This window comes from Aphelocoma coerulescens, chromosome 2, assembly GCF_041296385.1.
Source record: "Aphelocoma coerulescens isolate FSJ_1873_10779 chromosome 2, UR_Acoe_1.0, whole genome shotgun sequence".
In the NCBI taxonomy this organism is placed as follows: Eukaryota; Metazoa; Chordata; class Aves; order Passeriformes; family Corvidae; genus Aphelocoma; species Aphelocoma coerulescens.
In genome coordinates this window covers 64586684-64608335 of record NC_091015.1, presented here as the reverse complement: position 1 = coordinate 64608335, position 21652 = coordinate 64586684, and the positions used below count along the sequence as shown (strand labels likewise).

The following is a 21652-nucleotide window of genomic DNA, read 5'->3' as shown; positions in this document are numbered from 1 at the left end:
GAGCCGCTTTGGTAGATGCCTGGCACACTATAGTCCAGAAGCAGACTCATACACAGAAAACATCTTGAAACACGATTTTTCATTATTGACTAAGCAATACAAAAACCATGGCACTAGATAACAACATCTCTCACCTAACACTTCATATCATCCCTACACACAAAAACCATAGCAAATGCTGAACAAGTATGACTTCAAGATGTATGTTTGCCTCTGTCTTAACCCTACCTTTTATGAAGGGTACCAACGAAAGACACTTTTATTATATATAAACATTATAACGTCCCTTGCTCAGTAATCAAATATACACAGCACTGAGAATCCCATTAATTTAAACAACCTCCTGACATGAGGAACACTTAGGTTATTCAACAGCAGGAATATCAAAATTGATCTTTGTTTTTACTTTTTTTCAGATAAAACAACAGAAAAAAACCCCAAGCTCACAAACAAAAGACTGAGACTGGCAACTAATCTGCTCTCTAAACTCCAGGGATAGGTCCTCACTTATGGGGGACAGAATCCCTTAATTGTATTAAGTGAAGATAGTAAGAACACCTACCAACAAAACAATAATTTCAATGTTATTATCAATATTGACAAAGGAAAGACATACCAGATCTGAATTCTTATGAAAATTTAGCTTCTTAAAAGGGTTATCCTGTCCTCTAGCTGCCACATTGTTTCCAAAACAATTGTCTTATTCTAGATAATCTATCCTTACTATGACATGGTCAGCCCTAAATATTGTTACTCCATCATAAATAACAGCTGGTTTACTCCCCAAAATGTAAAGTTTTTTGAAAAAGCCACAATACCTACCATTGCTTCCTGGTTCCACAATATTTTCTGCACTGACTTCTTTTGTTGGACTTCGAACTTGTGGTTCTGATTGGACATTTTGATCAGGCAATTCAGTGCCTATCTGACCATTCTGTAATCTCTGTTTCAGCAACGACACCTAAACAAAATGCACTTTTTGTTAAAAAAATCAAAGGATTCTAAGCAGATAATTTTTTAATCTTCAAAACAAGAAAGAGTTAAATTAATTTTGATATTAGTAAGTAGAAAAAATCTGTCTGAAATTTTTTACTATTTCTTAAAAGTCAGAATTACGCTTCCAATTAACAAAAATAGAATGACTATGGGTAGAGAAACAAAGAACAATTAAGCAAAACACATTAATTTTGCAAAAGCAATTTTAGGTCAGACATCTAATGTTGATGTCTTCATAACAAAAACATTACAAAGGTATTTAAGTGCAAATCAGTCAATCACAGTTAACATGACTGAGATGTTTACAAAGGTATCCTCTACCACAAAGACACATTTAATTTCTAGACAATCCTAAATTCACAAGAAGCTTTACAACTTCAGAGCAATTATAATAAAACATGGATATACATTATAGGAAATATATAGCAAAAGAGAAAAAGTAAGAAGAGCAGTTTTAAACAATATCTGCTGGGTAAATTATCTTACCTGAGTTTGCAGGACACTAATAAGTTGATCCTTTTCTTCTAAGGAAGCATCAAATTCCTCTTGGAGATGTTTCTTAGCTTGTTGATCCATCTGGAGCTCCTGATAATACAAACACACCTCAAATGAATACTGAAATGTTAACTCAAAAGACTTATCAAAGTATTATGATATAATATCTAAAATATCTCTTTCATAGCTGTAGATATTGCCTAAATGCATTAGTAGGATCTACACAGTCTTATAACATATTTCCTGAAGGAGGTTTCTTCTAGTTACTTCCTATACTTTTAAAGTTTAAACATTTAAATTTCTTTAAATAATTATAATTCAAATAGAAAATAAATGTACTTAAATTAATTCACATCTAACTGTTTCTTGAGAGAACCAGAACCACACACATATCACGCATGCACTGCAAATATTTTCAAAAACGTAGTAATCTTTTTTATTTATATTTTTATTTCATTCATATAATCTTCCCAATGATTTACCCTAGGGAGAGAATGCTTCTATGACTGTTACTCTGCAACGATCCCTTGTATAAAAGCAATCACCACCCACAAACATGGCAAAGACAGAGGATGATAGAGAAAGAAGGGATGAAAAAGCAAATGAGACAAAACAGAGCACTGGATGCTTCCTGCGCTGCTTTCCTTCAACTCTAAATCTTGATTTTATGCTCTCTTGCTGTCTATCCCTTACCTCCAACAGTGAATGACCTGCCACAGATGAGGCTGATACCAGCTTTGAAAACCACAGCTGTATGAGCTGAGCCTGCCCAGTCATGCACAGACAGGACATTGAGGGAAAGCATCACTGCAAAAACCATTCCTTTCTTTCCAACTATACCCACTTCTTAACACTGCATTGCCTCATGCGCTCAGCAATTACTGATCACACTTCTGCCTTGTGTTTCTGAGCTTTAGAAGCAATTCCTTCCAAACAAAGCAAAGCAGGTCAGTGTGAGAACAACTGTCAAATAGATTTATTGAAACCAACACAGAAATGGTCCTCTTTGGATCTCAAAGTCTCTTCTGATCATTTTCTGAGAAAGAGAACACTGAAGACTGCTTGAAGACTGGTTTTGAGGAATTACTCCAAACAGGAAAAAACCAAGTAAGCAAAACCACATTGTCTTCTAGGGACTATATCACACTGTCAATTTAGCCTCAAAAGAAGATTAGTTTACTCTTACGTGGCCCTCTTAGAAGAAACTTGCCTGATTCAACATATTTATGGGGAAAATGGACTGTATGATGAAGAAAAGGATTTTTAAAATTAATTTTGATAACAAATTACTACATCAGTGAATGAACTACTTTGGACCATTTTAGCTTCCACAATGGAAACTTACCATTTTATTTGTAATTTTTCCTTCATTGCCTGTTTTACCTAATGCTGCAACACCTGGGCTTCCAAAGGATCAGAAAAACACTTTTTGAAGTGTATCAATTAATGAAAAAGAATTTCAGTGTTAGATTTGAAGGAATCTTTAAACCTACAAGATTGGTAAGAACGAAATTAAATTTTACATGAAATATATATATACAAATGTATATAAATAAATCAGAAATATATGTATAACTTATCTACATATATGAACCACAAAGACTACGACAGAAGTGAAAAATAAAATGCACATGTCCAACCCTTTGTCATATGCCAAAGATTTAACTCTGTTCCACATATGCCTTCCTGACTTTAACAAGTAGCAATAAACTGGAAAACTAATCCTACAGGAGCATGCAGATATGGACCTAACACAGAATGAGCTTTTTCATTTGACGTTGTAGTGACCTGGAAAAGACATAACATTGGCAAGCCACTTCTGACAGTAACGCGATGGTTTTTTCCCTCCTATGCACTGACAGTTTAGCTTAGGACATGGTGATAGCCCAGGTACAGGCTACAGAACAGATGAGAACAGTACTCCCAGCACTGACCCACTGTTCTCAGCTGCTGGGGCAGAAGCAGCACAGATGTGAACCAAAATGCTAACCCAGTCACACACACAATTCACAGCCTGTTTACCTGAATTACTCCCTGGATTGCTGAAGAGTACCCAGCGATTTGCCAGTGAACTCCTTTGAAATGACTGCCTTCCTGACTAGTCACAGGGATGTCACCTTGTGGGTGAACTTGAGCCTCGAGTACACACATGGCCAGATGCTCACAGTCACCATCCCTCATTATGAAGGGGACAGGTCTTGGTCCCTGTCTGTGGGCAAAACACCCAACTGCCTGGAGTGAGTCTGCCTTCAGTAAAAAAAACCTCATGGTGGGACCTCACCATGGCCTAATGGCTCCTGCAACCTCCATGCCAGTGCTGCTGCTCTACACGGCACACACCAGAAGCACGTGTACAGTCACAGACAAAGCCTGTGACTTTGGGCTAAATGGTACCCAGCTCTCCAGCAAGGTAAGAGCATACACAGAGGATGTTGCATGCCTATCTCCAAACCTGGTGCTGCACTGGTTCCTGAGGCAATAAAATGGTTTCAGCTTCACACTGTGCTTCACCAGGGTTTGACAATATGGCTTTTTTGAACCTGCCTTTTTAATCTGTTCTGCCTGATCATATATACATGTTTTTTAAGTCCAATGTGTTTATTATCAATACCAAATACACTAGAACTTCTTCTTTTAATTTCACTATAACCTAAGGAGGCAAGTCATAACACAACCTAACTGATTTTATGATTGAAACCAAACTATACCAAAATCCATAAAACAATGTAAGTATTACAATTGAGATAAAGATGAATATTTTTTAATAGTCATTGAAATCTTTACAAAAATGTGCCTATCACTTGTGTTTGCCTGAATTAGTATTTGTCAGTAATGAAAGAGCAACAAATTGCAGAAGGACATCTATGGCTGGGCCCAACAATACTGCAAGAACCACACACACTTCTGCCTATTTCACAATGAACAAGAGAAGTAGTTCAGTTGGTGATGCTCTGCTCTGTCTTAAGAGTATAGCAATAAGCCGCTGAATGGGAAACAAGCCAGAGGAGTAACCCCATATAAACAAAACAAAAAAAAGCAGTAAAATACCCTGCTCTGTAATAGAAAATATTTTGTGAACAAAAAAGTCAAAAGCTAGGCAGAAAAAGATCCTATGTAGGTGTGATATAAAGTAAACATGCAATCAATAAAGGAAATTACCTCTCTCAGTTCTCCAATTCTGCGAAGTGCTTTATCCTGACTTTGACTCAGAATGCTCTTAAGAAAAAAGAAGAATAAAGATCAGGTGTGTTACATGTAATTTTAAAATGGAAAATAAATTTGAAAAATTCACAGATGTAATGATTTGTTTCTCTTTTGTATTGTCATAAACTGCCAACTGTGGCTTGGCAATCTATCAATCTATCCCCTGAAGTCAGCAGATGCAAAAAAAAAGGCTGGAGTACAATACTTCACAGTTATTTTGACAAAATAATTTTAGCTTAGCTTCCTTAGAAATCCCATCTAAGAAACCATCTTCTGTTACACACACACAATGCACTGAAAATTAAATCTGTATTGGCACTACACATTTTAAGATTCAAAAATGCATTCAGGTACGAGAGAATGAAAAGTAATGTTTACCTGTAGCTTCTTCTTTTCCCGCTGGATAACTTGATAGGCAGACACTAGCTAAAATACACAAATTGGATATAAAGATGATAATGCATCTGCATATAGCCATCAAACTTCCTTAGTTGTATCACTACCTGTATTTTCAAACTCTTTACTCCACTTGAGAATGCTCTTTTCATAGAAACATACTTAAATTTTCTTAATGTTTCCATTTTCTATCTATAAAATATCTCTAATGTGTTAAAAAAATAAAAGCCTACATGACAAAACAGTGATGTTACTCAGCACTCATACAGAGTTTTCCCTTCCCTGAGAAGACAGACCACACACCATCCTTCAAAACAAGGGATCAAAACCCAACAGTATCAGAAAGTTACATCCCAGACAACTACCCCACGGGATGACCACTTGTAAAAGTACATATCCCAGAGAGATTAAGTAAAAGTAGTTTTACAAAGAGCATGCATTAAAAAATACGCTTCTAAATTTAACAAAAAAAGGTCTATGTAATGTTCTCATCCCATGTGCTTTGCATATATCCAGCAAAGACAGATTGAAAATGGACAGTATTTCATTTCTCACTGTAAGCTGACAAAAGGACTTAACAAGTAACTGCACAACTTTGTTTACTTAAATATTTGATTACAACTGCCAAAGCTGAAGTAGCATAATGGCACTTGGAATTAGAACATTCTGTTTTCAAACTGATGAAAAATTTAAGAAAAACAAATCTCAACACCCAAAACAGAAATCAGCATGTCAAAATATATCTTCAAATTCTTATTTAAAACAAATTAAAACAGTTTAAAAATTCAAAATTACTTTTAATTTCAAAGTCATATTTATTTTGCCCTTAAAAGAAAACCAAAACTGCTATGGATGGCTTCCTTTACCACATTTTTGAGATGCTAACTTTGCATCCTACTTTAGGAGGGGAAAAATATTTCTGCCTTAATTACTCATTATGTATTGAAACATGTTTCTTCCAAGTTCCAGCAAAACAATTCTTTCAAATTGAACTAAAAAACTCACAAAACCAGGGAAAAAAACCAAGCCTTTTTGACAGAGAAAGTTAGGACCTGCTGGACAGATTACACTAATAAAAAAACTCCAAACAACCAAGAAGGCACTAAAACAAACCCACAAACTGAAGAATTTTCATTTTAGCAACTACTATTTACATAAACTTTCAAAAAATACTTATTACACTAGCTGGAAGTGAAGGAAAAATTACGGTGAGACAACTGCTGTTTCAGCCATATTCTGAATACTGCAGTCACTGTAGCATATTTTAGATTCCAGGGATTTCGACACTAGTAGACAAAAGTCTGCACAGGAATTTTTGTATTTGAGGGCAGAAAACATTAAAAAAACTGTAAAAAACAGTGCCAACATCCAGTTTTAAATACAACACCTTCACACTTTAAAAAACAATTAAAAAATCAAACAAAACCCCCAAACTAATTGAAAAACCCAATACCAACACACCACCATCAGTTAGACAGCTTTACTTTCCCCAGTAATTTGAAAAATGAGTAGTGAAACTACTTATATAATTTGTTTTCACTAAAATTCAAAAAAAAAAAAAAAGGTGTTTGAATTAATTCCTCCCAGGGAATATCTGGAAATTACTAAGAATATAACTTATTTCTTGAAAACAAAACGCTTGCCTATTGCACAGGGATAGAATATATACACTGTGCATTTCAAGAACAAGTTTCAGAAAAAAAGTAAATTTGCTGTTATGGGAGTACAAGTCATGCTCACCTCTGTAGCGAACTCCACCCCCCGCTAGATGCTTTCAGTTGAAATCTTAATAGTCCTGCTCTGTGTGAGTAACCATTAATTAACCTCTATTGCTGACATCAGAAAATCATTTACAAACAAGAGAAGGATTTACATGTTTTATTACCAGAAAAACATTTGATCTATCTAGGTCAAAAATAACTAGACTTAAAACAATTTAACTTCCGTGTTAGCTGTAAGTTGAAACATTTGCTCCAAATAGGAAAACAAAAAGATTGTCCACTGCTGCAGTATCTATTAGCCTAATCTCTTTCCCCTTTCTGCTCGCTAAACCAGTCACATTGCCTACCTCTGAGTATTTTCCCCTATAGTTGCCCAAACTGCGCTCCATTCTGCGCAGACGCTGCAGCAACTGCTCTTTGCTGAAGCTGTCCATATTTCCCAGAGGCTCTTCTGTTTCACTTTCAATGTCAGAAGGTGAATCAAAGGTGGGACTGAGGGCTTCCAAGTCTAGTCGATTCAGTGAGTCTCTTGAAGAACTTCGTACTAGGGACTCCTTAGAAGAAGACCGAAATAGGGTCTCTTTTACAGGGCTTCGAAACAAAGACTCCATGGAAGGAACTCGAAGCTGAAGCTTCTGGGCAAAAGACTGACTGTCACTTTGCTGCAAAAATTCAAAGCAAGTAATTATTTCTGCACTGCTTTTAGGCAGACAGACACACTAAAGTCCAGAAAAGAGACCTGACCTGTGCAAATAAATTACTGTTGCCTAACATACACATGACAGCAAACAGCTGCCATTTCCTTAAAAGATCATGTCCTTGTGCAGAAAAATCATGCATGCAACTACCAGATGTGCACAATTTCAGATAGCAACTAAATCTAATAAACTACAGCTCTGATTTAAACTTTTAGAAGAATGCATTTCTGTGTAATCCCCCTAAAAAGTGAAGAATGTGTAACTAATATAAAGGGTTATTTACTTTTGTCTCAAACTTGAAAAAGATAACTGACTCACTTCTTGATGTATTAAAGAGAAGACTACATTTATCTCAAAGACACAGATACTTTCCTACGCTAAAGAAAAGAAATTGATTGTAGAAGTTATTCTTGTATGATCGTTAGTTCTAGCAAGCCATCTTGGAACAGTCCTTTTCTTATTTTTATTTTAAATGGCTTATGATTTTTACATAAAACAAAATTATTGATTTGTGCAGCTACAGTACTTACTTCATTCTATACCAAAAGATTCTGGACTGTGGTAACCTATACAGCTGGTGCTACAAAAGTGATGTAAAAGCATTACTATACAATGTTGCCCCTACAATCAAATATTGGGAGGCATGTGCTAGGAGCCATTGCTAATCCCATTTCAGCAAGCTAAATGTTTCCCTGAGAAATATTAAAAAGTGACCTACATCTTTGTCACTAGGGACAATATTTTTAGCCTATCCGTTCTTTTCCTTCACCTAGAAGGTAGCTTTCCAGACATGCAATAGGCCCTCTAATTTTGAAAGTGAGTTTAATGCTCTGTATCCCGTGACGGGTGTGCAACAAGATGCATCTCAATGCTGGCACTCTGCTAACCTGCCCTTACAAAAAAAAAGCTCCACATGTCAGTGACAATACTTAATAGCAGCTAATGGGATTACACACAAAGAAAATATCCGAACATCCTGACAGGCAAGTACTTATCATCCCTACTTCAGCATGAAGATATATACTGGGCACTCAAGCCAATGTAACACAAAGACAGCACAGTAGGGAAGGAGGAAACAAACTCCCCATGCCCTCCACATACCTGTGGAGAGACAGGTTCACTTCCATTGTTTTCTGTGGATCCAGGAAGTGGTTGTTTAGTTAAGTTCTACAGGAGGTAAAAACAACTGTTAGAAGAAACAGACTACAAGGATTGTAATTCACTGATTCCTAGAAACAGCATCCGTGCTTTTTTCTTTGCCTGTGTTTTTAGTAATTTCTTTAGAAAGCTTATTAAGATATCTTCATGCAAACAAGCTAGTTTGTTAAATTCAGAACAGACTGCTGCAATATGCAGAACACAAAGCAGCTATGTGTGCATGGATTAGTATGAGACATCTGCAAATACTGACATCTCCAATTAAGTAATTCACAATGATTATTTATATAACATTTACAGACAAATCAAAGAAACAACAAAAAGACAGGAAAAATCTAATTGATGACTGGTCTTTACAGCCAATATGAGTAAGAGTTGGCTGTAATACCATCTTTCTGTTTCAGTGTACTGGGGGGCAGAAACTACCTGGAAAAGAAGTGCTCGTAACAAACTGTTTAAAACTCCAAACAAGCATGGGAAGAAAATCAGACTTTCAGAAAATACATCCTACACAAAACTTCTGCATTCCCAAAGGAAAACAAAACACACACACATTTAAAAAAATCTCACCCAAAACAACAAAACCAACACAACTAAAAACAACAGTCTTGAGTCAGTTGGTTTGTTTGGTTTGGTTTGGTTTTTTTTTTAATTGGTTTGGGGTTCTTTAGAGTTTGGACATTTCTGTTCCTAGCCTGTCTATCCTCCTTTTCCTTTGTTCTGTGTTCAGGTGTTTGCTAACCCAGTCCTAATTTTCAAGAAGGATGACCCTGGAAACTACAGGTCTCTTAGTCTCACTTCATTGACTGGTAAAATTATGGATAAGATTTTTCTGGGAGTTATTGAAAAACAACTGCAAGAAGTGCAATCATTGGTCACAGCCAGTATGGGCTCATGAGGGGACACTCCTGCTTGCCAAATCTGATTTCCTTTTATGACAAGGTCACCCACGGAGCTGACCAAGGGAAGCCACTTGTAACCTTTTAGGATCTCAGTAAAGCTTTTGATACTGTTTCTCACAGGATCCTTCTGGACGAAATGTCCAGCATACAGCTGGATAAACACAGCATGCAGTGCATAAGCAGCTGGCTCATGGGTTGGGCTTAAAGGGTTACAGTGAATGGAATGGCATGAGACTGGAGACCTGTCACTAGTGGGGTTCCACAGGCCAAGTTCCATCCTCACCCCTGTGCTCTTCAACATCTTCATAAATTACTTGAATGCAGGACTTGAAGGTACACTAAGTTTGACAATGATACTAAATTGAGAGGAGCTGTTTACTCCCTTGAAGGCAGAGAGGCCCTGGAAGAGGGGCCTCAGCAAATTAGAGAGCTGAGTAATCAGCAACCACATGAAGTTTAACAAAGACAAGTGCCGGATTCTGCACCTGGGATAGGGCAACCCTGGATGTACCAACAGACAGACTGGGGAACAAGATGCTGGAGAGCAGCACCACAGAAAGGGACCTGGGGGTCCTGGTTGACAAAAAGTTGAATGTGAGTCAGCAGTGCCTGCACAGCCAGGAGAGCCAACCATGTCCTGGGTGCATCAGGCACAGCACTGGCAGCCAGGCAAGGGAGGGGCTTGTCCTGCTCTGCTCTGCACTGGTGCAGCCTCACCTCGAGTCCTGGGGGCAGTCTGGGTGACACAATATAAGAAAGATACAAAGCTATCAGAGAGCATCCAAAGGAGGGCTACAAAGATGATGAAGGGCCTTGAGGGGAAGCTGTACAAGTAGCAGCTGAAGTCACTTGGCTTGCTCAGCCTGGAGAAGACTGAGGAGAGACCTCATAACAGTTTACAACTTCCTCATGAGGGGACATGGAGGGGTAGGAGCTATGGTGACCAGTGCCAGGACCCAAGGGAACAGCATGAAGCTCTGTCAGGGAAGATTAAGTATCTAAGATATTAGAGTAAGGCTCTTCACCCAGAGGGTGGTTGTGCACTGGAACAGGCTCCCCAGGTAAGTGGTCACAGAACCAAGCCTGTCTGAGTTCAAGAAGTGATTGTATAAGACTCTCAGGAACATGGTGTATTCTTCGGGCTGTGCTGTGCAGGGCCAGGAGATGGACTTGGGTCAGTCTTGCAGGTCCCTTCCAACTCAGGATATTCTACGATTTTAACTTACACAAATCCAGATGGCTTTTTGCTGTATAAATCCAGTCCAACTGAATTAGCAGAATATGCTAGAAACCATCTTGGACATAGATTTTTTCAAGAAAAGTGAAACACTGAGGCATGTCAAACAAAATATTAGTAAATTCACCTAAGAGCAGTGTGATTCTTAACTTTTAATCAAGCTGTACCCTGACAGTTATATGAAAGCTGCAAAATCTAAAGTGTACATAGAACTGAAATCTCAGTCATAATCACCCTTGTATATACATCTCCTACATGATCACACTCACAGCTTCTACTCTGGATATCCAGATAGGCATACCTGAACATTAATGTGGCAGAGGAATGATTCACTGTAAAAGAGCTTCAAAAATGTCTGACACGGAGCATACTTGAGGCAGTACAGAGATACCACAGAACAAAGAGAAATCCAGATAGTTAAGGAAACCAGAGAACTGAGCAGTTACCCATACGCAGACAAGAAAAAAATGAGCAATAACCAGCCATAAAAGAAGTCTGGATTTGGAAACTGTGCTTCACCTGGCTTGAACAAAATCTGCATTCTGCTTCAGAACACTATCCTGTGGCAGCGGATTTATTCCTAGTGGATTAACAGTTTTTACAGGTTTTAAACTGAAGCACTTCTACATTGTATTCTTGGCTCCATTACCTGTTCTTGTTTTTTTTTCCTAACAGGAAATGTTAATAATAAGATAATCCAAATAAAAAATTATCATCTGCTTTATAATTTACAAAGCACCTGCTGTGCTACTATAGGACTGACAAGAGAGGAAGATGAATACTTTACTAAGACTTCACAAAAAGAGTGATTGGGCATTAGACTGGGTTGCCCAGGGAGGTGGTGGAGCCACTATCCCTGGAGGTGTTTAAGAAGAGACTGGATGTGACACTTAGCACCAGGGTCTAGTTGGCAAGGTGGTGTTAAGTCATAGGTTGGACTCGATGATCTCAAAGATCTTTTCCAAACAACTTAATTCTGTGATTCTGTGACTTACAAACTAACCACACACACTTCTCTCAAGAATCTTGCATTCTGATACACATAAAAAAGAGTTAAAGCAAACTAGGGTGGGTTTGTGCATGTAATTCATAAGTATAATATTTAACATCTATTTTAAAACACAAGATTAAGTAGATTTATTAAATTTAATAAGGTTTTTATGAATATAAAACCCATGGTTGCTGTTCCTTTCTGTGAAGATGCTTAAAAAGCCACGATTTAAGGACCTACAAAGATCCTTAAAAATGCAATTTCAAAACTAAACTAGTGCTGCCACTTTGAAAAGTTCCCTACTTATTATGCAGGTATCTTTGTATACAATCTATGGGAACAAAAGAATAACCTCTATTTGGGGTTAGACTTTCTATTGGTATAAATAATAAAAGAGATAAACTAGTAATCTTTTATATAAAAAATGGACCACCATAGGTATCTGGCTGCTGCAAGCCTATGTCACTGTGCTCTAGGGCAAAGGATTGTATTTGGGTATCCACACACTGAATGGTAAGCATGAATGGAAGTTGCTATATATAAGTATAGATCCAAGAGGCTTTGAAAAGCTTAAAAGCCCTAGCCTTTCATAAACCTGAAGAAAGCTCTCAGAAAAATTAGACTCACAGAGCACAAGCAGCCATTTTGAAAGTCTTAAAACCAGCAGTGACATCAGGGTTTCTGGAGACCAATGGAAGTTTTTCCTCCACAAACTCATAGAACATAACATCCATATCTCTATCCAAAGACAGCTATATTTACAAGCTCTAATAAAAATGTTGCTTTTTATTATGAAGGTGTGTAAATCAGAGCTCAGTTTCAACTGGAGCACATTAGGGTGTTCCAGTAACATTTGTGCCACCTTACTTTCCTATTTCTGAAATGCAAAATCATACTTATTTCTCAAAGGTATAAATAGATGAGCAAGCCTGACAAGTGAAAGCTTAAATGTCTGTATTTAAAAACATTTTACTGCTTTTAATAATAATACTTTCTCAAGTATTCCAAAACTGAGTAATTATGGAGGGAGAAAAGAAGGAGAGCTTAATACATGTTTTCTTCCCTTATTTTCCTTTAATTTTTTCCTTACAAAAAACCCCACTGTGTCCAAGAATATTTTGAACTCTTTCTTCATGCAACAAAACCTAAGCAGCTTAGTTAGTAAAGAGTTTATATTAACTTCATCTATGTCAAAAAAACCCACCATTACAGTCAGTTCTCTATGCCATTCACTCTCAGATTACATATACAGTTAAAATACTGGTTTGTTTTAGCAGAATTAATATGTATTTGTGTGTGTTGGCGAAACTTTCCTCTCCTGTACTTTTTGTGTACCTAGGTTTTCTAAACATATATCATGTGGGTGTTTCTTTAATATTTGTATTTTTTAAATCAGTCATCCTATTCTCCATAAACTTTCCTGTCATTGTTTTCTCCCCCTCCCAATTCTTATTGTGCTCTAGAATTTTCTAAAAGTTCCAAGAACAAAATGAGTTTTACAGGTAACATATTAATACACACTGGTAACACATTACCAATAACTGTTACATTATAATTAGTTGCATGTATGCAGTCTTGTATATAAATATGCAAGCCAGTAAATATGCCACTAAAAGTACATACTAAAAGATCATATAAAGACAACATTTGAGCATTCACACAAACAGATTATTTGAAATGAATTTTTTGAGGTAATTCTGTTGTGTAGTGAAAACTAAAAAAGCTTAATTAAATTTGCAGTGACTCTTTAAGTAGCGATTGCTGGACCTGGAATATGGTCAGAATACACTTTCCAGGGACCACCATTTTAATCACTGTTTCTGTCCAATCCTGCTTAGCCTGAGAGAGACAAGTCCAACGCAACATGGTGTGTTGTGCTATGTCCTGCTTATTAAATTTCAACCCTGTTATAGCTTTCAGTGACTGGTCATTTTAAACCATGAGCAGGAAAAGAGCACTTACTAAACTAGAAAAGCGAAGTAATCACGAAGTACCAGGATGAGCTGGGATTCTAAAAAATAGTGTGCTTTGAATCACTGCGGACTCAGGACTGCCATGTCTCTGAAGCATGTGAAAAATGCCATTCCAGTCCTGTGACAATAATAAGAATACAGCTTCGTATGTGCCTGTATCAGGAAGCAGAAGTCTGACTTCCTCCCTACACCTGCTTCTTTTTCTTCAATTCTTGCCTCTTCTCACCGAGCTTTCCCACTTATATATGGTGAAGACAACATTTTCAGGCAAAGAAACATAAAAGACTCACAATAGTAACTGCTAAGTTACCAACTAAGCATAGATTAACTTCTGTCTCTATGCGAAATAATTATTTCCTGCTACCATTAGTAGTAAATGACATGCTACATTTCACTGTACACAGCAAAAAGCATGTAAGTTTTACACATAACCAATCCCAATGTTAATTCTATCCATTTGTCTTGAAATACATACAGACATACACAAATATGAAGAGGAAATTTCTATGCAACAAACATACAAACTTGTGCAACCGTTATTTAAATTTGTGTATTGTTACCTGTATAAGAGAAAATACGTTAATTTTTTAATGTTACAGTAAATTCACATCATACAGCACACCAGCCAGGAGCTATCAGGTACTACCTCTGTGGAATTTAGTGCAGGGTTAGCAACAAGGTAGTTAAGACAGAGGTCTTTGTGAGAACAAGCCACAAGCAACTAAGTTTGCCTTCTAGTACATGACTCTCCTCCACCTGCTAAAGGCATCACTAGGAGGGGTGGGGAGGACTCACCACACCGTCACTCTGTGGCTTAGGTTGTTTGGTGGGATCCAAAGCAAAGATAGTATACTCAGAGAGAAAAGCAGGTTCTGCTATCATCCCCGCTAACAGCTGTCATTCCATGCAAAAAGGAAGAAAATGAAAATAAATCAAGCAATAAAGAACATTGCAAAATTTTACTCAATTTTTCCATGCTATTAAAAATGTAATAATACAGCAGTTTATGAGACAACAGATATTGATAAAGGGAGGACATAACCAGAAAATACGCACTAGATCATTTCAGAACAGCCAAAGTACAGTTTTGATCATTTAGAAATAAACAAGCATGCTATTTAAAAGACAGATCCTAGCTTAGCCCAAGATAAAAACTATGTTTCAGGCATTGATATTGTAATTTTTTTAAAGCTTCTGTGGATAAGCTGCCTTCATGCACCACTGAGCCCTATTTGCTCTCAGTTATTCATGAACAAATTATTATTCTAAAAATTCTATCAGTATTTCAGTTATACACAATATAAAATGTTTGCTTTTGACTACTTATCATTTAGTGCTCTTATACACTAGAATTCTGTCTACATTTTAAAAAATTCCTTACAATTTTTTTTAACTACTAGCAGACTATTTTGTAAAAATACCATGAGTTGAATTATCAAGTCAGTATCGAAGAAGAGATACAAATTCCTAGGGGCGAAAACATAAAGTGAAGAGACTGGAATTTTAATTCAAATTGGATATATACATGTAATGCAATGCAACCTAATGCATTTAGAATGCTGTAACTGAGTTGAGAAAAATATTCCTCTCATGCTCATACTGATATACAGAAGTTCAAGGTTCACTTCCTTACAGGTTGAGATTTCAGACTCAACTGCTGACTGAACCAAAACACTAAATAAAACAAAATTATTCTGAAATAATGAGACAAACCCCTCTTTCAAGTTACTAAACAGTACTTTTAGTAATCAAATAGTAATATAAGTTAGGAGTTAAATTTACTTTTTTTTGTGACGATTACATTGACTCCAGTGCTGTAGCAGATTAATTACATAAATTCAAATTGAGAGAGAATAATATTTTCATGGGTTAGATCTGAAAGGCTACATGACTTTCAATTTATGTTCACAAAACCCTTTCAAAAAACTAAGAAGTGGTAAATGTTCAGTGACAGCCATATACAATAAACAGCCTCAAATTTGCCAATAACTAGTTATGTCCAACAAACTCAACTGAAACGTCTCACTTTTAAGTTACTACAAAGATGAGCTGCTAATAAAAAAGATGGTCACATTCTTCATGCTCTCAATCTTCTTCACTCCCCTGGGGCCTCAACACACTTGCCCTGTGCATTCACTGTGGTAGCAAGCACACATTGAGTTTGTTGTCCTCTCTCAGCCTATTAGAGGTATAATTCTTAAGAGTAAGCTGTGCTAAAGCTCCTGATATATATATGTGTGTGTGAATATGTACATATATATATGTACCCGTGTGCATATATATATATATATATATATATATATATATATATGTACATATATATATGTGCCTGTGTATGTGTATTTTTTTTTTCAGGTGAAGAAGACTTAAGTTTTTTCCTCCTCTGAGCTTTCAGACAAGACAAAAATAAGGAAACTGACAAGTGATAATGGTTCCAGAAAATCTTCATCAAGTGTTGATGGTTGTAAAAGCTCTTGCTCCTCTTGAAAGGGCATATGCCAATAAAAGAAAAGACATATACTACGGATACACAAGTGTACAAACATAAAGCGGCAATACTGCAAGCAAGCCTGATTGTCTCATGAATTAGAAGCATGCAAATTCACAAATATTCACAAAAATTACTTTGCATGTTTGGAGAAGACCAAACATGCAAAGGTTAAGAAGATGAAACAGTTTGCAAAGCACTGATAAATGGATTACACAAATATTATTAACCAAAGGATTATGAACATTTTCAACATGTAACATATATTATCTTCAGCTTAGTTAAATCACTTTTAACATGACCATCAAGAACTTCATGAATCACAGACAATTAAAATTATCTCTTCACAGTAAAAGCCTGCTAGTGCTCAAAAGATTAAGTTGTGACATTTCACCATAGCATTACTTTGCCTAATCCTTATCGCATTATTTAGTACATTAAAAGTCTGCATTAAGAAGAATTTCTATTTGATCTTTAACAAGTTCATCCCCCACAAAAAAGATGGTCTGTCAGTTTGTTCAGCATCTATGAATTGTTACATTTTCAGTCATCCCTGGAAGTCCATGACCATGTTAGTGCAGCCAAGTTCAGGAGGCTCAGACATAAATGACAAATTCATTCTTTCACAAAACGTTCATTATAAAACCCAAAACATACAGGTAAGATGACAAAGAACTTTAAGCAATGGCACAAGTTCATTTTAAAAATTCACTCAAACTACCTGGTAGACTGATAGGGATATGCAACCCTGTTTTAACAGGGTAAGAAGATCCAAAGCATCCACTGCCTAAAATATGCCAATCCATATTACAGTTATGACTTTGAGAAAAAGGAAATTGATGCAGTACTGCTTGAGTTTGTAGACATACAACTCCAGGGTCTCCATCGTAACTAAAAGTTTACACAAAAGAGTAGAATGCAATTTAAAATTCTGTTTTGTTTCACTGATTTTGATCAGATGCAAGAACATTTCTAAATCATCTCAGCTTTGCCCTACTGTTTCTTGAGTAAAGGCAAGCACAGAAGGGAAGGAGCCTTCCTTTCCTCAGTTTTCAACAAAAAGACAGATTGTCCTCAAGACAATTGGCCTCCTGAGCTAGTAGACAGACAGAGAATAGACCCCCTGCAAATCCAGAAGGAAGCAGTTAGTGACCTGCTGACAAAATGCTCACAAGGCTGTGGGAGCAGATGGGATCCATCGTAGGGTGCTGAGGGAGCTGGTAGAAGAGATCATTAAGACACTCTCCCTCACTTATAATCAGTCTTGGCTAACTGGGGAGGTCCCAGATGACTGGAAGCTGGCCATCGTAATGCCCATCCATCAGAAGGACCAAAAGAAGGATCTGGGAAACTACAGACCTGTCAGCCTGACCTCACTGCCCAGCAACATTATGAACAGATCATCTTGAGTGCGATCACACAGGACCTACAGGATAGCCTAGGGATCAGACCCAGCCAGCATGGATTTAGGAGAGGCAGGTCCTGCCCCTAACCAACCTTATCTCCTTTTATGATCAGGTGACTTGCCTGGTAGATGAGGGGAAGGCTGTGGATGTTGTCTACCTGGACTTCAGCAAACTTTGACACCATCTCACAACCAACCTTATCTCCTTTTATGATCAGGTGACTTGCCTGGTAGATGAGGGGAAGGCTGTGGATGTTGTCTACCTGGACTTCAGCAAACTTTGACACCATCTCACACAGAATAATCCTGGAAAAGCTGGCAGTCCATGGCTTGGACAGGTGCACATTTTTATGAGTTAAGAACTAGCTGGATGGCCGGGCCCAGAGAGTGGTGGTGAATGGTGCTGCCTCCAGTTGGTGGCCAGTCACTAGTGGGGTCCTCCAGGGATCTGTGTCAGGCCCAGTCCTGTTTAAAATCGTTATCACTGATCTGGATGAAGGGATCAAGCCTACCATTAGCATATTTGAAGATAACACCAAGTTGGGTGTGAATGTCAATCTGCTGGAGGGTAGGAGAGCTCTGCAGAGGGACCTGGACAGGCTGGATCCATGGGCTGAATCCAATGATATGAGGTTTAACAGACCAAGTGCCCGGTCCTACACTTTGGCCACAACAACCCCCTGCAGCACTACAGGCTGGGGACAGAGTGGCTGGACAGTGGCCAGGCAGAAAGGAACCTGGGGGTGCTGACTGATGGCAGACTGACCATGAGCCAGCAGTGTGCCCAAGAAGGTCAAAGGCATCCTGGCCTGGATCAGGAATAGTGTGGCCAGCAGGACCAGGGAAGTGATTCTTGCCCTGTACTCATCACTGGTGAGGCCAGACCTTGAGTACAGTGTCCAGTTCTGGGTCTCTCAATTTAGGAAGGATGCTGAGATGCTGGAGCATGTCCAGAGAAGGGCAACAAGTCTGGTGAAGGGTATGGAACACAACTCCTATGAGGCGTGGCTGAAGGAGCTGGGGTTGTTTAGCCTGGAGAAAAGGAGGCTCAGGGGAGACCTTTTCACTCTCTACAACTGCCTGAAAGGAGGTTGTAGCCATGTGGGGGTCCGTCTCTTCTCCCAGGAAATGAGTGACAGTCTTAAGCTGCACCAGAGGAAGTTTAGGTTTAGGAGGTTTAGGAGGACATTAGGAAGAAGTTCTTCACAGGAGTGATTGGGCATTGGAATGGTTTGGCCAGGGAGGTGTTGGAGTCACTGTTCCTGGAGGTGCTTACAAAAACACTGGATGTGGCACTTAGTGCCATGGTCTAATTGATAAGGTGGTGTTAGGTCATAGGTTGAACTTGACGATCTAAAAGGTCTTATCCAACCCACTTAATTCTGTGATTCTGTGAGCCAACCCTACAAATAAAGAAGGGCAGAACAATACTGCGGCAAAACAGTGATCACTCTATCAATATGAAATTTAAAAATATTTCCTCTTCAGTAGCCAAGATGAGAGATTCACACTTCAAATAGTTATGAAAGACAGAATATATTCAGTCATGGTCCAAGAGTGGTATTTCTTTAACACATTTAGAACTGGTTGCATTTGCCCATTAGTGAGTTCATCCTCCACTCTCCAATGTTAAGTGACCAACAATGAAAATATTTAAAGATCTGCTTACAGTATTATTACTCTGACAGCTCATAACCTGCTACATATTTAGTTAAATTACAGGCAGAGCTCTCTAGTGAGTCCTGTAATTACACTATTTAATGCTTTCCAATATTTACATGTGTTTTTATCTGCATTTTTCTTTCTTTTTTTTCTACCATATATTCAGTATGACTTTAAGAACAAACTGTCTAGTTAACTCAGGGGCAGGGATGTTAGGGAAAGGGGTATTAAAAATCACTAAAAAATTATTCACCTCTGCCTGCAAACAGACAAGAAACAGGCTGCTGGTCAGCCAAAATTAAATAGTATTACCACACAAGATTCTGTGCTTCAGGATTTGTCCTAAAACCCACTCTGAATTATCTTGACAGCTTCAGGAACGTTAAAGACATCTGGTGCTATACTGTCTAATGTACCACTAGCATCACATCAGCACTAAGCTGGTACTGTGCTCAAAAAAACTAGACAAGCAGAGAATCAACTGAGATGAAGCATACCGTAAACAGAACATGGAAAGATATAAGTCATTCTTTACCCTTCTCTAATCCTAAGAAACCCATCATATCACACTTGAAGCTTGCTATAGAAATCCTACTAAGATCTTCCAACATTTTGTTTCAAACATACTCTGGAAGGAATGGCTGATACACCTGAAGGCTGTGCTGCCATTTAGCAGGACCTTTAGCTGGAGAACTGGGCACAGAGAAACCTAATGAAGTTCAACAAGGGGACTGAACCTGGAAAAGAATAACCCCAAGTATGAGTACAGGTTGGGGGCTGACCTACTAGAGAGCAGCTCTGCAGAGAAGGACCTTGGAGTCTCGGTGGAATCTCAAGCTGACTACAAGCCAGCAGTGCCCTAGCAGCTAGGAGGGCCAACGGTATCCTGGGGTATATGAGGAAGATTGTTCCCAGCAGGTTGAGGGAGGTGATCCTCCCCCTCTACTGAGCCCTAATAAGACAACATTGGAGTGGTGTATCGAGTTCTGCGCTCCTCAGTACAATGAAGATAAGGAAGTACCAGAGAGGATCCAGCAGAGGGCCACAAAGATAAGTAGGGGTCTGGAACATCTTTCTCACAAGGAAAAACTGCAGGAGCTGGGCCTGTTTAGTTCAAAGAAGTGAAGACAGAGAAGGGATCTAATAAATACATACAAATATCTCAAAGAAGGTTGTCAAGAGGATGGTGCCAGACTTTTCAGTGGTGCCCGGCAACAGGACAAGGAGTAATGGCCATAAACTAAACCACAAGAAGTTCCACCACAACATGAGGAAGAACTTCTTTACACTTAGGGTAGCAGAACACTGAAACAGGCTGCCCAGGGAGGTCATAGAGTGTCCATCTCTGGAGACATTCAAAACCTACATGGACACATTCCTTTCCTGTGTAACCTGCTCAAGGTGACCCTGCCTTGGCACGGAGTTGGACTACATGACCTCCAGAGGTTCCTTCCAATCGTACCAATTCTGTGATACTCCAGAGTAAATCATCTCCCTAGCCCATACTGACCTTAATCTCAAGCACTGAATTTATAGGCTGAAGGCTGTTGAGGACTACAACTGGTACAAGTATCTCAGTGTACAGCTGCACTGCAAGCTACAGGTTGTGCCCTGGGTGGGGGGAAATGGCTGAAACCCCCAGTGATGAGCCCTTTGCCCAATAAAAGGCACAGACTTGCTATGTCGGCTGGATGGTGGACAGTCACCCAGAGACTCTGTAGAACTCAATGAACAGTGAGAAGACCCCAGAACAAATATCACCATTAAAACAGGCACACAGAATGAAAGCCAGGCATTCCTTTGTTCAGGGTCCCTATCAGGAGACACCCAACTCCATCTGTCATTATATCGCTGCACCATGATAAAAATTCTTAAAGGAAGCAGAGTCTAGGACTCTGCTATGGGAAACCTTGGGTCAAGGCAGTGCGGGAAACTTGTCTGACAGTGTGAGTGTGTGTGGAGTCAGGTGGGGCACCCATCAGCTCACTGGAGCTGCTTGTGGTGAAGGGGCTTCAGTCCCAGCAGCAAAAGCCTGGGGTGGTGCAAGTGTGACTGCCAGAGTGGCTCCTTGGTGGTTAAACAGGAAAGTTTCCTTAACAGGCTGTGACATCGCTGATCTTTTGTCACAATATTTAACTTACTCTGGTTTTTTGCCAGTAAAATCCTACTAAGCAACAAACGTTTCTATTTTGGATAGAAAGTTGCAAATGAGGTAAAATGGTTGATGAAGCAAAATGCCAGATGATGTTTACCTTCAGTATAATCAAAGGACACATAAAGTTATTGTTTAAATAACCTTCGTATTTTCAATATTCTGAACAGTTTT

At 38.5% G+C, this 21652-nt stretch overlaps 1 protein-coding gene across 13 annotated transcripts in view; it reads right to left on the bottom strand.

Moving 5' to 3' along the window:
• The window catches only part of GOLGA4 (golgin A4), an 80104-nt gene that overhangs the window by 43276 nt on the left and 15176 nt on the right, over positions 1-21652 (bottom strand). For 12 of the 13 annotated variants that reach the window (XR_011149082.1, XM_069007849.1, XM_069007850.1 and 9 more), the window contains exons 3-9: positions 14567-14665; positions 8612-8677; positions 7160-7474; positions 5074-5121; positions 4651-4707; positions 1483-1581; positions 823-961 (exon numbers count right to left, since the gene is read on the bottom strand). Coding sequence is in view for 12 of the 13 variants with exons in the window: in XM_069007849.1 (XP_068863950.1) it covers positions 823-961; positions 1483-1581; positions 4651-4707; positions 5074-5121; positions 7160-7474; positions 8612-8677; positions 14567-14665 (823 nt within the window). In the remaining variant the exon portion in view is untranslated. The remainder of the gene's footprint in view (positions 1-822; positions 962-1482; positions 1582-4650; positions 4708-5073; positions 5122-7159; positions 7475-8611; positions 8678-14566; positions 14666-21652) is intronic. The other variant, XM_069007845.1, reaches the window with a different exon arrangement.